We start from the raw sequence: 20,266 nt of genomic DNA, 5'->3' as shown, positions 1-20,266 counted from the left end.
GCCATTTTTTCCTGTTTCCTTGCGAAAGATGCTAGATCTGACGATCAATCTCGCGGAAAGGACAACCCTTGATATTATTGCACATATTACATTCTCTGTGCAAAAGTTTAGAGCAAATAAAATCTTAAATGCACGAGTTTTGAGTAAACAGAGTTATAATTACACCCGTAAATATTTTTACTAATATGTAACTTGCATTATCTTCATTTTTATAAACTAGTATATACTTCAGTTTTGTTCGGCGTTTTACATTTATTATTAATTTACATGTTTCTTGCATTTTCACGATATCTCTCCAAATTAAGATGAAATGTACCTAAACTGTGTTAACTTTAGACCTAAATAACTGTTCTTATCTTCAAGAGCTCAAACGGAACAGTGGACAATCATGTTTCACATGAAAATATGATACTGTAATGTCGGCAATCAAAATTGTAAGTAATATAAAATTTTAGTGTCCATATAGTGCATTGATCTAAATGTTTGAAAATATGTTCATTAAGAACATTTAAATTTCTCAAGAACATCTGAAATGTAAGGATATATGATAGAACAATGATCCAAACTGAAAACAATACTTTGGTAATGAAAGAAGATTTTAAACTCGTACTGTTAAATTCGCATGACTTTTGAACAGTCAAGTGAATATGGACCATGCAGATAGACTTCTATAGACTGCTTTTTTCTTGAGAAAAATCAAGTCGGTCCCTCAAATACTGAACGACTTTCGCGTTGTTTATGACACTGACAATTCTTCAAGTGATTATATATGATTTATTTGAATTCAATAAATATCAATGCGATAGATGCCGTTTATCCCTTATAGTATATTTGTAGATTAACATTAAGTAAATAATCAAAAACAAATGATAACCTTGTTGTAGTGCATCTTTGAAATGTCATCAAGTAATATCTGTTTACGCACGTTAATTTGCAAGGCTTTTGCAGAATGCATTTCGTTTTGTTTCATTTTACAGTTTGTAAAATACGGTACACAAGAAAAAAAAACCCAGTGCATATGGGATTCTCTGGTTCAGGGGTAACTGTTTTGACGTTAATTCGGCAAAGCCTTGTTACCACCAAAACCTTCGAACCAGATATTCTCATCTACATCTGCAACTAGTGACAAATTATGATAATATATAGCTGGTCATATAATACAATTTTACTAGATTTTTACTTAATACTGATATGGAATTATTCGTTGACTCGTACTTCTTGACGGTTTAAATTCACCCGCCCGCTTTGCTCAGTAGATAAAAGCGTTGGCTTACGGATCGTAGGATCGTGAGTTCGATCCTCGGGCGAGGCGTATGTTCTCCGTGACCATTAGTCCTCCACCTCTGATTCATGTGGGGAAGTGGGCAGTTACTTGCGAAGAACAGGTTTGTACTTGTACAGAATCCAGAAACACGGTTAGGTTAACTGCCCGCCGTTAAATGACTGGAATACTGTTGAAAAACGGCGTTAAACCGAAAACAAAGAAACAAACCGTTTAAATTCATCTCAACGAAAATCAGATTTTAATATTTTTCAATACAATTAAACAAGTGACTGTCTTACAGAATATTTCCTTAGAGCAGAGTGTTTTTGAAAAAACGCCATAAACAATATGCGTCATGACGTTACAAAGGCATTCAACAAGGTTTCAGTTTAATTTATTATCTTTAAAGTATAATACTTTGTCATCGTCAACGGAAATTTGTTTTTATGGAATAACGTTTTTAATCTAAAAGTGTACTATAACACACAAAAGAGAACTTCTGGTTATACGTGAAAAATGTCCGAGTTTTCCGACATCGACGAAATCATCTGAAACTGCTTTATATCCGTTATACAAAAATTGTAAAAAAAAAACCAAGACGCTGCAAGAAGATGGCAGATGGTTTGATAATCTCTATCAGGTTAAAGTCAGCAGTTCAAGCCTGAATCACATTGCCCCGGATGGGTTTGCGGACGAGTTCCGGATTCCCATCCCCGGATTGACGCGCGAATATGTAAAAAAAAGGTTTTGCGAATTTATTACGGTCTGTTGAGAATGCATTTAGGATCTGATACGGATGACTGAATTGAGAAGACGGGGGAGGGTAATTGAGTACGCGGGTCTTAAGGGTTTGATGCGGTCCACTGCGAGTCGTAACAATTGAAATACTAGTAGCTACAGATTAGCTGGGGATTAATTGCAATTTTCCCACTGTCTGCCGGTTGTCAATTTAAATGCGCTGCGGATCCTTATGGATTGCTGCGATTTCTTCCGATTTCTTACGACTGTGTTACGTTCTGCTGCGATTTGTTACTGACGTCACCTGAACAGTTTCGGACATTACAAACTTGGAACGCTAGAGCTCCAGTATCCATCATCATTCAACCAGAGTTCTTCAAACAGTACATCTGTGTACCAAATGTTATTTAAATGTGCTAAGCCTTTCATGAGTTATTGTCCGGAAACCATGAGTTTGGCAATTTTTAATTTAAAAACAATGATGAGTTGTAGGCAAAGCCAAACTTGACCTGTATTTTATGATGTTACACCTTGGTACCAAGATTTATTTAAATCTGTCAAGTCTTTCATGAGTTATTGTCCGGAAACAATAAAAACCAACGGACGGACGGACCGACAAGCTCACTCCTATATTCCACTAAAACATCGTTTGTGGGGATATAAATATCAAAAATATTAAAAGCATTCTGACCCCATTTTAGTTTCACAAGAAACATGTTTCCAGTAACCACCCCAACCCCGTAATTATAATTTTGGAAAGCGAATACTAAAATGATCTTATTACGCACGCCTTGACAATCTTGGCCACTGTGTCAGGGTGTTGTGGGAGAGTAGTGCGCAAACATCTAAATCTCTGGATCAGAATGCCAAAAGGATTTTCTACAACCCTTCTGTCTCGGGAGAGGCGGTAGTTGAAAATCAAATCCTCTCCTCCACGGTGAGTCCCCGCTTGGCGAATGGTTTGAGGAGCCAGGTCTTCATCCCAAACGCATTATCATCGATAAACCAGTACTGCATTGGCCTGTCATCTTGGGGAAGGTGTGCTGCATGGAGGATGTCCATCTATCCCTCTTCAACACACTGCTTGATTCCAAAAGCATTCCATATCTGTCTGTCTAATGCTCCGCCAGGTTCCCCTGACATCCACCCACAGGAGTTTGTATTCGGCATCCGCAAGGGACATCATCACAATAGAATGAAACTTTTTGTAATTGTAGAAGACCGATCCACCACCTGGAGGACTTTCAATTGCTACGTGCTTCCCATCTCCGAGGGTATGTGGTAACTGCCACCTGGTTTCAAACATCTCAGCAACTGCCAACCTTTGTTTTTGTGTCATGGGAATCTGTTCCATCTCTGCCAAGAACCCGTCGATGATGGCTTGATAGACCTCTGGGATGATGATCGACACAGTGTTGCCTTCCACCCTGAACCCATACTTTACTGACTTGTAGCATTCGCCGGAAGCCAGGTAGCGCAGTATCAGCGAGCCTGACAGCCGGTTCCAGTGCCAGCCTAACTTACTCTTTACAGTCCTTAACAAATTGCAAGAAACTGTAAAATCCGGAAGTTAATCTAAACTAATACTGTAAAACCTTAATGTAATCGTAAGGTAAATAACCGTGCCAATCAGCAAGAAACCGTGATAACGCTCTATTGCAATCGTAACAGAACTTTAATTTTTCTTATTAGAACTGAAATAAAACCGTAATAGCTTGTATTTTTTTACCACAAAGATTGTCTTCCGGACTGTTACGATCTATTAAGATCTGTTAGGATCTTTCAGAACTGTTACGGATGTATTAGGGATTCCTTACGGATACATTATCCGTGGAAAAAATTTGAGCATGTTCAAAACTTTGAGCCCATGCCCTCGGATGCCCCCGATTTCTGACCGGATACACGGGATGACTTACGAATGAGTTAGGAGTTCTACGGATGCGTTGCGGATGCTATCCGGAACTCATCCGCAGACCCATCCTAGGCAGTATGCTTGTAGCTTTACGTTTCTTCATAGAACATCACTTTTCCCTACACTATTTTCATAAAAGTTCTATCATAGATTACCGAGAAAATGAAAAGAAAATATGGGTCTGAATAGTTCCTAGTAAAATGTCAGTCAGTTGTGGTCTGCTACTTTAAAATGGGGCATAATTATGCTCTTGTCCGCACAATAAACCACTACTTTTGGTTTCGATATGCAAAGTTCGACATCGTTGGAATATAAACATAAAAACCGTCTAATTTCATAAACAATGTGAAGGAGTGTAATTAAAGCACTCGCTATAAACGTATTTGCGCAAAAATGGGAAAATTAGGATCCATTTACTTTGGACTTCTTTCGAATACACCAGGAACGCACATTTTTAACCAAATTACTGACCTTATTCCTATCAGCGAGCTTAACGTAAGAATTGAAAATGAATATCTTATGTACTTGATAACGATAACGACTTGTTAAATCTGCGAAGACAGGATATTGTAAAATATCCTTTAACGATTCTTCGGTTTAGTCAAATTCCATATCTTTTGGTTTTCAGAAGCATGTTGAACGCTAAACTCCTGTTGCTGATCATCACTCTAAACATCCAAGCTCGGATATCAACATGCGATGTTCATATGTTCGTAAGTCCAGCTGGATCAGACAAGAATGATGGGTAAGAGAGATACATTTGTCTACAGATTGTGGTGAAAGTTTTAAACAATTTTTTATTGTCTTAAGTTTTATTTGACAATGTACATTCTATATTGTATGGTTTTGACTATTTTCGCATAAAACTGCTTTTCTTGTCACTTTTTGGGAGTGTTTTAACAGAAGAAAAAACATGTATTAACAGAGAGATTCTCGCGAAACACCTTTTTATATATGCGCGTTCAGTGGCAAAGCGTTAATGTTTAATAAATCTACGACTCCTTTCAGGCTCTCAGACAGAATACCATTGAAATCTATACATCAAGCTTTGACAAATGCAAAACAGACAAAGTACAAAAATGAGAGTAAGTTATGTTGGTTTATCTGTAATGAAAGATTTTACAGTCCCTGCGATAAACTCACGCGTATGACCTTAAATAAAATCTAATTAACTCACCAGTGCTGATCTCCAGTGCGATACGCTACTTTGTTCCTTCTTCATGTACGTTTGTGTCTGCATGTTACCTCTATATATCTATTATTTGACTTGTTTCTGCTTGTGCATAAAACTCACGTGGATGACCTTAAATAAAGTCTAATAAATTCGCCATTGCTGATCTTCAGTGCGATACGCTACTTTAAACCTTCTTCATGTACGTTCGAGCCTGCTTGTTACCTCCATATATTTATTATTTGATTCGTTTGTGATTGTGTATAAAAGTCAGGCGTATGACCTTAAATAAAATCTAATAAACTCGCCAGTGCTGATTTCCAGTGCGGCACGCTATTTTATTCATTCTTCATGCACGTTCGTGTCTGTTTGTTACCTCTATATATGTATTATTTGATTCGTTTTTGCTTGCGTATATTTGTAAAGTACGTGTGTTCTTATATCAATTTACACGTACCCCTATTTCCATGTGGATTGCTTTTTGTACGCCTTCTTCGTTGAATGTGACTTGAACTCTGTCCTTATTTTTGAATATCTAATTTAACAAAATTATTCAAAATAGAGTTCGAATTAAATGACTCTGTTATCTTTGATTGTAAGTAAAGATATTATTATTTGACATAATCTTAAGAACATCTGTTTTATACATATTCTATTCCTGTCAACCAATATCGTAGAATTCACAAAAACGTACAATACATAGTTACAGTGTACATTGTAACTTTAATCGTTCCAGATGAACCTAAAAATTATAAAAATGTCTTTATTATAGAGTCCATTCTACTCTCACATGTTCAAGCAATTCTCTTCGTTTCATTCTGTATGCACCGTTTTACTGTTGAGACCTTTGTGGCTGAGTGATTAATGACTTTAAATTACTTGCCCCTCACCGCGGATTTGTGTTCGAGCTTTGCTTGGGGCGTTGATTTCTTCGTGTGAGGGATCAATTCACCTGGTTTATGACATGTCGGTGGTTCTACGCAGGTTCCAACACGTAATCAATAATGCATGGAGAGGTTCTTGGTCTTTCTTCACCATGAAAAGCTGAAAGGCGCCATTTGATCTATATTTGTGTCTGTTTGACGTTAACCCCAACCAAAACAAACAAACTTACGTTTTACTGGATCAGAAAATCAATAATATGTGTAAAGTTCAAATAACATTGTTCAGTTCAAGCGAACCATTGTACGTTTTGTTTCCATTTTGTAGCACTTTACATAGAGTTGATGCCCGGTTATCATGATCTCCAAAAGACATTGGTTATTTCACGAAGTAACACGATATTACGGTCATACAAACAGCTGGAAGTGCATGTGGTATGTTATAAACATTTGTCAGTTATCATTTTAATCATGCATATTAGAGAGAATTCTTGCATACCAGACAGGATTTGCCCATGCTTTTGTCGTTGTTAGAAAAACTCTTACACCAAGGGGTGCAAAAAATGTTTGTTTATGAATGAAAGCGTGAATTCTTACCCTCTATAAAAGTGCTTAAATGAGATAACAAGAGGGCCAAGATGGCCCTAGGTCGCTCACCTGAGAAACACACCATAATACACCATAACAGTGTAAACATGTTTGACCTAGTGATTTCATGGAAAAAAATATTCTGACCAATTATCATTAAAATTGGAGAAAAAAACTAGTATTTTCTTTGATTTGACCTAGTGACCTAGTTTTTGATCCCAGATAAGCCATGTTCGTTCTTGACCTAGATTTCATCAAGATTATCATTCTGACCAAATTTCATGAAGATCAATGGAAAAATACAGCCTCTATCTCATACACAAGGTTTTTCTTTGATTTGACCTAGTGACCTAGTTTTTAAACCCAGATGACCTATATTCGAACTTGACTTAGATTTTATCAAGGCTATCATTCTGACAAAATTTCATGAAGATCAGTTGAAAAATACAGCTTCTATCACATACACGAGGTTTTTCTTTGATTTAACCTATTGACCTACTTTTTGACTACAGATGACTCATATTCAAATTCTACCTAGATTTTATCAAGGAAATCATTCTGATTTACTTTCAAGAAGATCAATTGGAAAAAAACAGCACCTATCGCATACACAAGATTTTCATTTGATTTGACCTAGTGACCTACTTTTTGATCCCAGATGACCCATATTCGAACTTGACCTACATTTCATCAAGGCAATCAAATTTCATGAAGATCAATTGAAAAATACAGCCTCTATTACATACACAATGTTTTTCTTTGATTTGACCTAGTGACCTACTTTTGACCCCAGATAACCAATAATCAAACTCAACGTAGATTTTATTAAGGCAATCGTTCTGACGAAATTTCATAAAGATCAATTGAAAAATACAGCCTCTATCGCATACACGGTTTTTCTTTGACTTGACCTCTTGACCTAATTTTTAAACCAAGATGACCAGTATTCAAATCTGACCTAGATTTCATCAAGGCAATCATTTTGACTTAATTTCATGAAGATCAATGGAAAAATATAACCTCTATCGCTTACACAATGATTTTCTTTGATTTGACCTAATGACCTACTTTTTGACACCAGCTAATCCATATTCAAACTTGAGCTAGATTTCATCAAGGCAATTATTCTTTCCAAAATTCATGAAGATTTATTCAAAAATACAGCCTCTATCGCATACACAAGGTTTTCTTTTATTTGACCTAGTGACCTAGTTTTTAATTCCATATGACCCATTTTCAAACTCGGCCTAGATTTTATCAAGGTTATCATTCTGAGAAAAATTCATGAAGATTAATTAAAAAATGCAGCCTCTATCGCATACAAAGTGTTTTTCTTTTATTTGACCCAGTGACCTAGTTTTTGAGCCCAGATGACCAATTTTCAAATTCAACCAAGATTTCATCAAGGTTATCATTCTGACTAAAATTCATGAAGATTAGTTGAAAAATGCAGCCTCTATCGCATGCACAAGGTTTTTCTTTGATTTGACCTAGTGACCTAGTTTTTGATCCTAGATTACCCATTTTCAAAAGCGGCCTAGATTTCATTAAGGTAATTATTCTGACCAAATTTCATGAAGATCAGTTGAAAAGTACAGCCTCTATCGCATACACAAGCTAAATGTTGACGGACAGACAGACGACAGACCACGGACAGACGACGGACGCCGGACATCGAGGGATCAGAAAAACTCGTGAGCTAAAAACGTTATTTTGTTTCTTCTATTAATTGAAGAATACGGTATGCAACCAAAAGAATATAACAATAGTTGAAGGTGCGGATGGAAATATCTGGCTGTACTATTTTGCGATTATTATTATTATTATTATACCAGATGTAATATTCATGTTCAAAGTGGAAATCAAGGTCCAGTCCGGCAAGAACATTATCACTGTGATTTCAGTCATGATCAAAGTTGTATAGAGGGTAATCCAGGCCTAGTTCGGCCAGAACGTCCTACTTAAGGGATTTCTTATTTTCTGTATGTTGAAAGATTATAGAGGGAGTCCGTGTCCACTCCGGCCAGACCATTCTCGGTGAAAGATTTCACTGAAGTATGAAAAGTCCATGATAAATCAATATTATGACTTTACTTTGGATCAAGTAAGGATTAAAAGGTATCAAATCTCAATATTATAGACATTTTTCTTACAACAAAAATTATCCATGAAACAACTCTCTGTCAAATTTCTTAGTAATTGTTATTGAAAGAGTGAATAAAAATATATATGATTAAACTGTTTTAACCATGAAAATACCTATCAATGCAGAGATGATATCAAAGAAAAACACCTGCAAAAATTCGCCACTTTAAGCACTGAGAAAGATTCTTCTGTATCAAAGTTGAATATTTCAGTCATGATATTTATCACCTATATCTGCATAGGGAGCGTAATCGCTCCAAATATGATACTTGAAATACATTATTTCTCAACAGCACTTGAAGTATAAATAGAGACAAGTTAATCTTTGGGCTATAACTGAGTCTTACAACCTGTTGGCAAAGGGAAGCCAGAATATCAAATATAACCATTGTTGACCTAGGACAGCTTCTGTAAAACAGATAGTAAGACAAGTAGTTCTGAGATATTCCATAACATAACTGCCTCCTCTACCCCTTAAGTATATGACTTTGCTAGGCCTAAGTTTGGTCGAGTAAGCATCTAAAATATGATTTTCTTACACCTAAACACAAATAAATCAACTAAAGCTATTACAATTAATCAAGAAAGTCTTATACGTAACATCATGCATAGATGGTGCAGTCAATTTAACTGGCGCTGACCTGATCTTCATTGCAATAGCCGTGGACGCTCTTGTATATGTAAAAGGTTTTAAGCAATCAGTCGCCATTATGTTCGGCATAGTAAATGTCAACCCGTTTAGCTGCAGATTAAACTCGATTTCAAGGGATTCCTGTAAAGCTGAAATAACATTACGTTGGAATACAAATTTACCATATGACTAACGTAGTAAAAACAATTTAACCTATTTCGCAACTCTATACTAATTTCATTTATATAAGCAATATAAAAAAACAATATATTACTTGTTTACGTATTTTTGGACGTAAAAGGTCTATTACAGTTGTGTAATCATAAGGGAGAATATGTACTCTTTTAGAGGAATTTGTATCTCAATTTTTTTTCCATTTAGACCGGTGGTCGACAAATTCCTGTTACCAGCATCAAGCATGTGACTGACAAAGCCATACTTTCACGATTGCCAGCAAGTGCTCGTCAGCATGTAAGTTTATACTTTTTCTATCGAGTTAGTGGTTTTATCAGAATTTACCGTACCAGTTAATAGAAGTTAGAAATGCAACATACAAATTATGCATGAATGACAATTGAGTCGATGATTGAGCAAAATATAGAAAATGGTTCGAGACCACATATTGCAAACAAAATAATCAAATATTGTAAACACCTTACCAAAATAATTTACTTTGAATGTCCTTGTCGACATATTTGGCGCACATGTTATGTATAATTATTTAATAAACTTACATTGTAGGTACGTGTGGTTAATTTACGCGATCTGAACATCACGAACTTTGGAAAGATGGACAAATACGGTTCTAATGCGAGACGAAGTTCACCATTTGAGGTCTTCTTTAATGGACAACCTCTTCACCTTGCAAGATGGCCAAACGATGTAATTTCAGATTCTGAATTGTTCCTGATTTTCAGATTGATCCAAGATCATAGAGGAATCAAATCCTTAGCGTTTGTCGAACAACACGTCGTGACTCCCACCTAAATGCCTCGATGCGGCTATATTAAATATACAACTATCCTTACTCCTATGCGTGATAATTCTCTTCTCTTATATTCAGCTAACTTCAACGCAAAGTGTGTTACGCAATAGTAACGTTGAAATTATTATTATTATTATTTTCAAGGCGTATAATCTATAATCTCTTCAACTTGTTTAAATTAATTAAAACTCCAGCCTGGTATATATATATATTTATGTTTGGATATATTACTGTATATAGTATAGTAGAACTCATTTTGGTTGCTACTAGTGGCGTCACTGTTAGGAATTAATATTAAAAAAAATCTTTTTATCATATAAGAATAGAAACATTCCATTCTAATATAAGAAAAACACTCTTTAAAAAGTCTGTGTAAGCTGCTGGTCAATTATAACGATTTGCTCTAAGGTAAAAATATAATTAGAAATAGACAACTATATAATAAAAATAATAAGAAGATGTTTTCATCATTTATTACATTTTCCTCAAATATATAGAATAAGCAAAATAAATTTATTTGTAGAAGTTACATAAGCACAGTTATATACTTCATAGGGATACTTGGATATAGTTGAACTTCCGGATGGAAAGAGTGGCATGCGTTTCCGCTACAATTCTACAGTTCCGCACTCATGGCAAAATGAAAGTGATCCATGGACGTACGGATACTGGTAAATACTTTGTACGACAACTACATTTCACATCCTTATCAAAAATGTTTTTGATTTGCGTTTGTTGGGATTAACATCACACCGACAGATTAATAGATCATACGGCGACAGTCCAGCTTTTGACGGTAGGTGAAGACCCCAGGCTCCCGTTTATACATTATTTCATCACGTGTAGGCACCTGGGTAGAACAACAGACCTTCCATAAGCCAGCTGGATGGCTTCCTCAGATGAAGAATTCAACGCCCAAAGTGAAGCTCGAACTCTCATCGGTGAGGGTCAAGTGATTAAAAGTCATCGACCATAACCACACGTCTGGATAGGAGGCCCCTATTAATAAATGAAGTATAATATATATATATGTTTCACAACGTAAGAAAATTCTGATCTTGCCTTTTATAGATGATTATAAATGATTTTAATTTCTCTTATTATAGCTAAAAGCAAATATTGTCATTGGTTTATATACAGGTATGCCGGCTGGACTGACGGTGCCGTAAAAGTAAAGTCTATGAATGTCAACACAAAGATAATCACACTAGCAGAAAAACCACCCCATGGCTTTAGGTCCCTTGGTATATTTTTATATTGATCAAATGATCTTCTATATAACATTTTGTAAAATGATATTTCCTGTTTTTCTTCTGTGTGTTAGATGATGCCAATATGTTTGAAAAAAACAACAAAAAAAAAACAAAAAAAAAAAAAAAAAAACAGAATTATAGAAATAGTATAGAAAAATTTAAATGATTAAAATGATTCATAAATTAACTTTGGATGTCAACGCAAAGATAGTCACACTAGCAGAAAAGCCATCCCATGGCTTTAAGTACCGTGGTATTTTTTTTTTATATGGATTATATTATCTTCTTTTTAATCTTTTGTAAAACGATATTCCTGTTTTTTTTCTGTAAAAGAATTACCTTAAAATTGTAGTTATATTTCAACAGTAATCATCTTTATTTCGACAGTCAACTGTCTTTGATTCTGGACCATTACTTACTTTTTATCCGCAAATATCCGACAGCGGTACTCACAGCGGACTTTGGTATTTCTTTTAAATGATAACGTACAACATTTACGTATTTTAGATTGCTAGCGGAGCTAAACTGTGTCAAATTCATAATAACTAAAATATTTACCAATACTAGGTCACTGGCAGGCTTATCAAGAAGGCAAGTCATTACAGGATGGCGGTTACTTCCGGTTTATCAATATTCTGTCAGAACTTGACCAGCCGGTATGTATAATGCACTTTCAACAAACAAGCTTGATTAATAGATTGATCTAGCTAAGACCTTTTGTAATAATCGTGAATCGAAATGAATTTTGTGGTATTTTGTCGTTTCATTGATTGTTTTCTAGCGGATAAGCAAATGAAATAAGTTTTGGTTGGTTTAATGATGTATTTTGATTTCAGTTTATACATGTACATTAATTTGGTAAATAAATTAAACAAGCGGTTCTCGGCAGGCTAATGATAGAAGTCCACTTTGATAGTGGGAGATTCTTTCTTGACGGTGTCATAACAAAAACGTGAACATGTTACCAGTTACTCACTGGCCTGCACATATCTCGCAGCATTAAGAGGAATGTTGGCTTCTCTTCTCTTTCTCGGATGTCCTCACGGACACCGCACAAACAAATATATTTTGTATATATATATTTTTTGGGGGGTTGGGTGGGGTGAAGTAATGTCGAATCGATACAAAATTAGGTCATATGGCAAATTCCCCGCTTTGATTGTGGAGGAAACCCCCAGGTGTCTCTCCGTGCATTATTTCATCATGAATAATTCACCGCCCAGTATGAGGCTTGAACCCGCATCAGTGAAGGGGCGAATGATTCGAACTCAACAAATCGGCAAGGAAATCCCACTTAAAAATGTTTCACAATCGACCCAGTGAATGAAATATTATGAACCAATTGTTCCTCGATACAATACCATTGATTGAACTAGAGGTTCAGAAAAAGTTGTCTGCGACAATTGTCGTTAGGTACCTTACGATGTCCTGACATGTCTAGATTATTTTTTCTAAGTTTGTACAATTTCTTCAGTAATTCTTTGTGACTTAGTCCTTTTTATTTTAGTACAGTTTCTTTTAATTTCAGGGAGAATATTATTTGGACAGAGACAGCGCAAAGTTGTATATGTGGGTACCAAATCATGATGGCAGTGTCAAATCATCGGATAGGATCTACATTTCAATGATTAACGACTGCATTGAGTTTGTTTATTTATAGTAACAATAAACCATTCTGTAAATGACGTTTTGTAAAAATTTCATTGATATTTAGATTAATCCCAGTTTTTTTAATCGACTATTAGGTAGAGGATAACCATTGAAAAATATCTCTTAGATACGCGTATCATATCACAACTTTGTTGCGTTGAAATATAACTACATTTTTGGGGTAAAAATAATGATGTATTATACAAATTCATTATCCCTTTTGACTATAGTGTATATGTCATAGCTTGAGGTATTTTTATTTCAAGTATCTATCATTCGGCCACGAATGTCCATTTGGAAGACTTTACCATTGAGGCCTGCCGGAGAGCTGCCGTATTTGCTCGTGGTGTTCAAAAAGTAAAATTGTATAAAATGGAAATTCGAAATACCGGTAATAAACATGTCAAATATCAAGTTTATAAACAGTCTGTCCGTCTGTCTGCATATCTAATATGGACATTTTATTTTTATTCAGTAAAACATAGTCGAACACACACTGTAAATGTATTAAGCGAAAAATTTAGAATACAACACATGATGAATAATAAAATAATGAAACGTTTCAAAGGTTAGATGTATATTGAAACATGTTTACAAATTAATTTTGTACAAATTTGTAATACTTATTTAGAGGAGAAAGCAAACTCCTTAAGCACCGTATTAAGATATTTGTAGATCATTTAAGCCGACGTACTATACGTTTACATTTACAGGTCACATAGCTTTAAGGTTTGCTTGGAATTCGATGAAATGTGAGATTCTGCAATGTTACATACATGATACCTGCGGAGGAATTAATATGAATGGTATATATAGCATAAGTTCATTTTATATTATTATTAAACCCTGTAAAAATTAAATATGTACAATATGTTTTAGTATCTCTTTGTTATTAATGTTTTATTTTCGATATACAACACTTTATAAAGATGTCTGGGGGTTCTGAATATATCTTTACTTTCTGAATTGTGTGTACAAAGATGTTTCTTCTACACTTCTAATTACGCTAATATTGCCTACCTAATAAAGGATTCAAACAGTATATCCTATATTTAATGATATGAATTATTGAACGGCCCAAAGGAACAACGCGTTTTGCTTTGGTTCCATTTCAGGTGGCAATAGACACGATCTGGAATCATCGGGTAATATTATCGAAAATAATGAAATAGTTCGAACGGCTCGTGTAGGCACAGCAGGGAACGATGCTATAATAATTAGTGGGGATGGACACATCGTTAGAAACAACCATATCTACGACAGTCAGGCTGGGGCTATCAATTTTGCAGTTAGTATCTCTCTGAGGAGAGTCCCCGTAATTTGACAAGAACATAATAACATTAACCATTCTTTAGTTCATCTATCCATGTCTTAACATATTAATTGTTCTACACTTAAACATATTTTATTTAATCATAATACTACATATATTCATATATTCTGTCATATTCTCTACTGTAACGTCAATTTTGTATATTCTCTATGTTTCCTCGAAATGAAAAATGCTTGGCACAAAAGCTTGTTCATTCTTGATTAGGGGTTTAGGGAATGTTTGCCACAAGATCAGTTTGAAAAAATGTTAACTAGTTACTTTTAATTTGCTTTTATTTTACGGCACTATTTCAAGTTAAAATAAGACATACCATTCCGGAGAAATGTTGGCAAGACCAGGGGTATTATGAATCGGCGACATTCACTCCAACATTTGATATGAAATTTTTTTTTTAATCTATCTTGTCAAACAAAGGAAAAGGTATATTAGTTGACCGTAAACCAATCGAAAGCAATTATTTAACATCTTGAAACATAAAATCATTCTTTTCATTATGTATCACTGATCCACAATTGTGCAAAAAGAGTGCTAGGTAAGCTATTTAAATAGGCGTGTTGCAGATGGCTCTATAATTAGCAAATGCGTTTGTAAACATCATGTAATTTTATTATTTTTATTTATGCAAATTAGAAATCTCTAAAACGTCTACTTTGAAAACGTGTTTTATTCATTTCAGGGCAATGACTTTATTTTTGAATACAACTTGATACATGACGTATGTAAAAGCTTAACCAGCTGCAATGCCATTCGTACAGGCTACGACTGGACATATGTAAGTTACAAAGCAAGATACAATTTATGTCTCCTCATTTAGTGGGGGAGTCAAGTTGATTAAATTTCAGTGGTGTCCGTCTATATATCAGCCTGCCTGTCGGTATGACAAAAAAAATTTGTCCACGAAACTCCTCCGACAGTACCAGGCGAATTTGCACAAAGTTCACAAAATTGATCATTTCTAAGCTTAAATAGCTCATGCTTTCGGCATGTTCCGGTTCGGTGATTTTAAACGGAGCTATAGCCATTGATTCGTCAACTGTTATTGCCAATTCTATTATATTATTCGGTTGATTTCCACCAAACCTGACAGAAAGCCCTATTGTGCAAATTGTTTGCATGATCTTGTACATTGATTTCAATGGAGTTATTGCCCTTGATTTGTCATCATGCACCTGATCCGATAGTACCAGGAGGAATTTCACCAGAGTTCATGAAAGTGATCATTGCTTAGCTTAGTTGTGTATGTGTATATCATAGGAGTATGCCGGTTCAGTGATTTTCAACAGAGTTATGACCCTTTATTTGTCAAATTTTATGATATTTCGGGTACTTCTCTTACACCATTGGTCAGATTTCAACCAAACCTTATATTAGGAGTTTTCAATGCCAAGACTAGTTATGAATATAGTTATGAATGGTCTGGTTTATTGACTTTTAGCGGACTTATGGTCTTTGATTTGTCGTATTTTACAGTGCTACTTGCTGTCTACCATTGGGCTAAATTTCACCAAACCTCACAATTGGTCAGTGTAAAGCGCAGTTGTGTATATCATTGGCATGTCCCGATTTAATGATATTCAGCGCAGTTATGACCATTGATTTGTCAAATTGTTTGATGTATGTTCTACTTCTGCTGTACCACTGAAACTGCACCAAAATTTATTGGATTGATCAGTGCCAAGCCGAGTTGCTTATATCGTTAGATAATGCTATGGTTGGGTAAATTTAACTGGAGTTATGGCCCTTAATTTCTGGCATTTTAAATGTATGCGCGTTAAGTTGCGGAAGACATACGTTTTTCATGAAAAACAAATTCTAGGTGCCATATGTTTTTATTAAATCCTTGCATGTAATTATCCAGTTAAAAATCTATCCGCCCCGTGGACTTTATTTAATATAACTGAACATGTTTTGTATAGTTTTACGTAACGCCCAAAAGTAAGCTGATTTAAGGAAACTCGAGAGTGCCCTTTCGTAATTGAATCCATTCTTATTTAAGCTTTACGTGCCTTAATATTCAATTAAACTATTGCTTTTAAGCGTGGCAACATTATCCGGTACAACACAATACACCATTCACTAAGACAAGCCCCTGGGGGAAGTAATAAAGCGATATATATTGATGCCCAAGGATCCGGAACAAGTATCATGTATAACATATTCTATGATGTGAGTATATGAACGAAATTATCTCTATACACGTCATTTTCTTATGAAATATTATACCTCAATATGCATTACGGTAAATGCCTAATACCAGCAAAAGGTCAAATAGCAAAAAGAAAGTGCACAGCCTGGTTGCAATAATGTAAGGATGTTGTCATAAAAAATCTAACAAGGCTTGAAATAATGTGTGTAAAACTGTAAGGGAAGTCAGCGGAACGGACAGAGTGGGAGCCAGGCCTCCCCTAAAAATCAAACATTTAAATAATTACATCTGATCACATTCTTAAATATGACTTATGCCAAGGCTGGAGTCTTGAATTTTTATACGCCCGTTTGAAAAACGGGACGTATTATGGGAACGCCCCTGGCGGGCGGGCGGGCGGCGTCCACAGACTTTGTCCGGAGCATATCTTCTTCGTGCATGGAGGGATTTTGATGAAACTTGGCACAGTTGTTTACCATCATGAGACGGAGTGTCATGCGCAAGAACCAGGTCCCTAGGTCTAAGGTCAAGGTCACACTTTGAGGTCAAAAGTCAAATTCAAGAATGACTTTGTCCGGAGCATATCTTCTTCATGCATGGAGGGATTTTAATGAAACTTGGCACAGTTCTTCACCATCATAAGACGGAGTGTCATGTGCAAGAACCAGGTCCCTAGGTCTAAGGTCAAAGTCACACTTAGAGGTCAAAGGATACAAGAATGAAAACTTTGTCCAGAGCATTTCTTCTTCATGCATGGAGGGATTTTGATATAACTTGGCACAAATGCTCACCACCACGAGATGGAGTGTCTTGCGCAAGAACCAGGTCCCTAGGTCTAAGGTCAAGGTCACACTTACAGGCCAAAGGTCAGATACAAGAATGACTTTGTCCCAAGCATTTCTTCTTCATGCATGGAGGGATTTTAATGTAACTTGGCACAATTGTACACCATCATGAGACGAAGTGTCATGCGCAGGTCCCTTCTTTAGAATTACTTCCCTTTGTTGTTACTATAAATAGATTGTATTGTAACTTTTTCATTACTAGTCGTAGGGAAAAATCGAGACCACTTTTCTGTAGTACAACATGCATGTAACATCCAATTCTGAGGTGTATTTTGACCCATCTCTACCTGGTAAGGATTTTTATGTGGACTTACAATTTTTTGGGGGGGATTTTTTTTTTTTTTTTAAAGATTAACTTCCCTTAGTTGTTACTATAAATAACTTATATTGTAACTTTTTTATAATTGACCGTAGGGAAAAACCAAGACCACTTTTCTGTGGTACAACATAGATGCTACTTTCAAATAGTAGGTGTATTTTAAGGTATCTCTACCTGGTAAGGAGTTTTTATGTGGATTTAGAAAAACAAAAGAATTACAATAATTACTACCACAAAATTAAAATTCCATTTGCAAATACAGGCGCTAGTGTAAAGAAATTTGCTGTGACGGGCGTATATTGTGACATTCTGGCACTCTTGTGTATTCTGGTCTCTGAATTGTGAAGCATTTCTTTCCAGATCCAGATAAAAGAGACGCAAATAAACTGATGAACATAGTCTTACGTTGAAAATGATGATATTCCTTACTAAGAACATTAGCACGAGTCAGTTGTTTATAAGACAACATTTAGTATACAGATTTTAATTTCAGAACGATGTCCATGTTCACATAGGAGGAGGTCGTTACAACGAAATAATTAACAATGTCATGTATAATGCCACATATAGCAGCATTGGCGTAGACAGCCGTGGGACAAATCATCGAGGTGATAGCGGACTTTATAACCATTTGCATGTACGGATGAGTTTTATTACAGGCGATTGGACTTTGTTCGGTCCTATTTTGTTGTTGAAATGAGGAAGTGTTTCGAATATATACTTCACACAAAATTAGTAAGATGCATATGATAGTTATCCTTGGTATACAAAACATGTATTACTTTTTGTGTTTGTGTATTTTATTTAGGAATAGAATATAAAATGGACTGTCTTAACATCTTCAGGTCCATTTTTTTTTTCTAAAATTAATTTGATTGTACTCCGATTTTTCTAATTGTAAAAAATGATATACTTATAACATTCGGCCTATAAAAATGATAGGGCTATATGTAATTGATGTTTTGCTACATTTATTTGAAAAATGAAGTTCAGTCGATTTTTCAGAATGGGAGTTCATGGGAAATTCACAACTTCTATGGCATTTTACCTTGCAGAATTCTTTCCATTATATAGAGTTTAATGAAACTTCTTACAACTGTGAATTGACATATTGGATATTATAAAAGGGGGAAAATTTAATAAAAACATTCTAAAGTATCCCAATAAAAAGACAAAGTATTTTCTCACCAGCATTTTTCCCGAAAATGAATACTAGATATACAGGAGAAAACAACAATTCGTGAAAAAAGTTACACAAATATTGTAAGAGTAAAAGTAACATCAATAACAACATTAATTTAACAAGAGGACCATGATGGTCCTGAATCGCTCACCTGTCCCAACATGACTCAGTTTTGAACTGAGTATGACATCGTTTTTTTTCTATTATTTGACATAGTGACCTAGTTTTTGAGCTCATGTGACCCAGTTTTGAATCTGACCTAGACATCATCAAGATGAACATTCAGACCAACTTTCATACAGATCCCATGAAAAATATGGCCTCTAGAGAGGTCACAAGGTTTTTTCATTATTTGACCTACTGACCTAGTTATTGAAGGCACGTGACCCAGTTTCAAACTTGACCTAGATATCACCAAGATGAACACTCTGACCAATTTTCATGAAGATCCATTCAAAAGTATGGCCTCTAGAGAGGTCACAAGGTTTTTCTATTTTTAGACCTAATGACCTAGTTTTTGACTGCAGCTGACCCAGTTTCGAAACTGATCTAGATATCATCAAGATGAACATTCAGACCAACTTTCATACAGATCCCATGAAAAATATGGCCTCTAGAGAGGTCACAAGGTTTTTTCATTATTTGACCTACTGACCTAGTTATTGATGGCACGTGATCCAGTTTCAAACTTGACCTAGATATCACCAAGGTGAACATTCTGACCAATTTCATGAAGATCCATTCAAAAGTATGGCCTCTAGAGACGTCACAAGGTTTTTCTATTCTTAGACCTAATGACCTAGTTTTTGACCGCAGCTGACCCAGTTTCAAAATTGATCTAGATATCATCAAGATGAACATTCAGACCAACTTTCATACAGATCCCATGAAAAATATGGCCTCTAGGGAGGTCACAAGGTTTTTATATTATTTGACCTACTGACCTAGTTTTTGATGGCACATGACCGTGTTTCGAACTTGACCTAGATATCATCAAGGTGAACATTCTGACCAATTTTCATGAAGATCTTGTGAAAAATATGGCTTCTAGAGAGGTCACAAGGTTTTTCTATTTTTAGACCTACTGACCTAGTTTTTAACCACAGTTGACCCAGTTTCGAACTTGGCCTAGATATCATCAAGATAAATATTCAGACCAACCTTCATACAGATCCCATGAAAAATATGGCCTCTAGAGAGGTCACAAGGTTTTTTCATTATT

The 20,266-nt window shown here is 35.4% G+C and overlaps 2 protein-coding genes across 2 annotated transcripts; one reads left to right on the top strand and one right to left on the bottom strand.

The window, feature by feature from the left end:
• Positions 1–359: 359 nt before the first annotated feature.
• LOC128547518 (uncharacterized) lies at positions 360–18,561 on the top strand. Its single transcript, XM_053520488.1, has 16 exons — positions 360–434; positions 4,543–4,659; positions 4,923–4,999; positions 6,295–6,401; positions 9,712–9,801; positions 10,072–10,212; positions 10,871–10,986; positions 11,456–11,559; positions 12,136–12,224; positions 13,097–13,212; positions 13,485–13,609; positions 13,932–14,024; positions 14,334–14,506; positions 15,228–15,323; positions 16,589–16,717; positions 18,355–18,561. The coding sequence occupies exons 2-16, from the start codon at positions 4,547–4,549 to the stop codon at positions 18,559–18,561; spliced, it is 1,776 nt and encodes a 591-aa protein (XP_053376463.1). The 5' UTR covers positions 360–434; positions 4,543–4,546.
• Positions 3,075–4,366, bottom strand: LOC128547519 (uncharacterized). The gene is made up of 2 exons (XM_053520489.1): positions 4,332–4,366; positions 3,075–3,537 (listed from the first exon to the last, which is right to left on the bottom strand). Exons 1-2 carry the CDS (start codon positions 4,364–4,366, stop codon positions 3,075–3,077), a joined length of 498 nt encoding a protein of 165 aa, XP_053376464.1.
• Positions 18,562–20,266: the final 1,705 nt, after the last annotated feature.

This window comes from Mercenaria mercenaria, chromosome 12, assembly GCF_021730395.1.
Source record: "Mercenaria mercenaria strain notata chromosome 12, MADL_Memer_1, whole genome shotgun sequence".
Classification (NCBI taxonomy): Eukaryota; Metazoa; Mollusca; class Bivalvia; order Venerida; family Veneridae; genus Mercenaria; species Mercenaria mercenaria.
The sequence above is the reverse complement of the archived record's forward strand: the minus strand, read 5'-3'. Positions and strand labels throughout refer to the sequence as shown.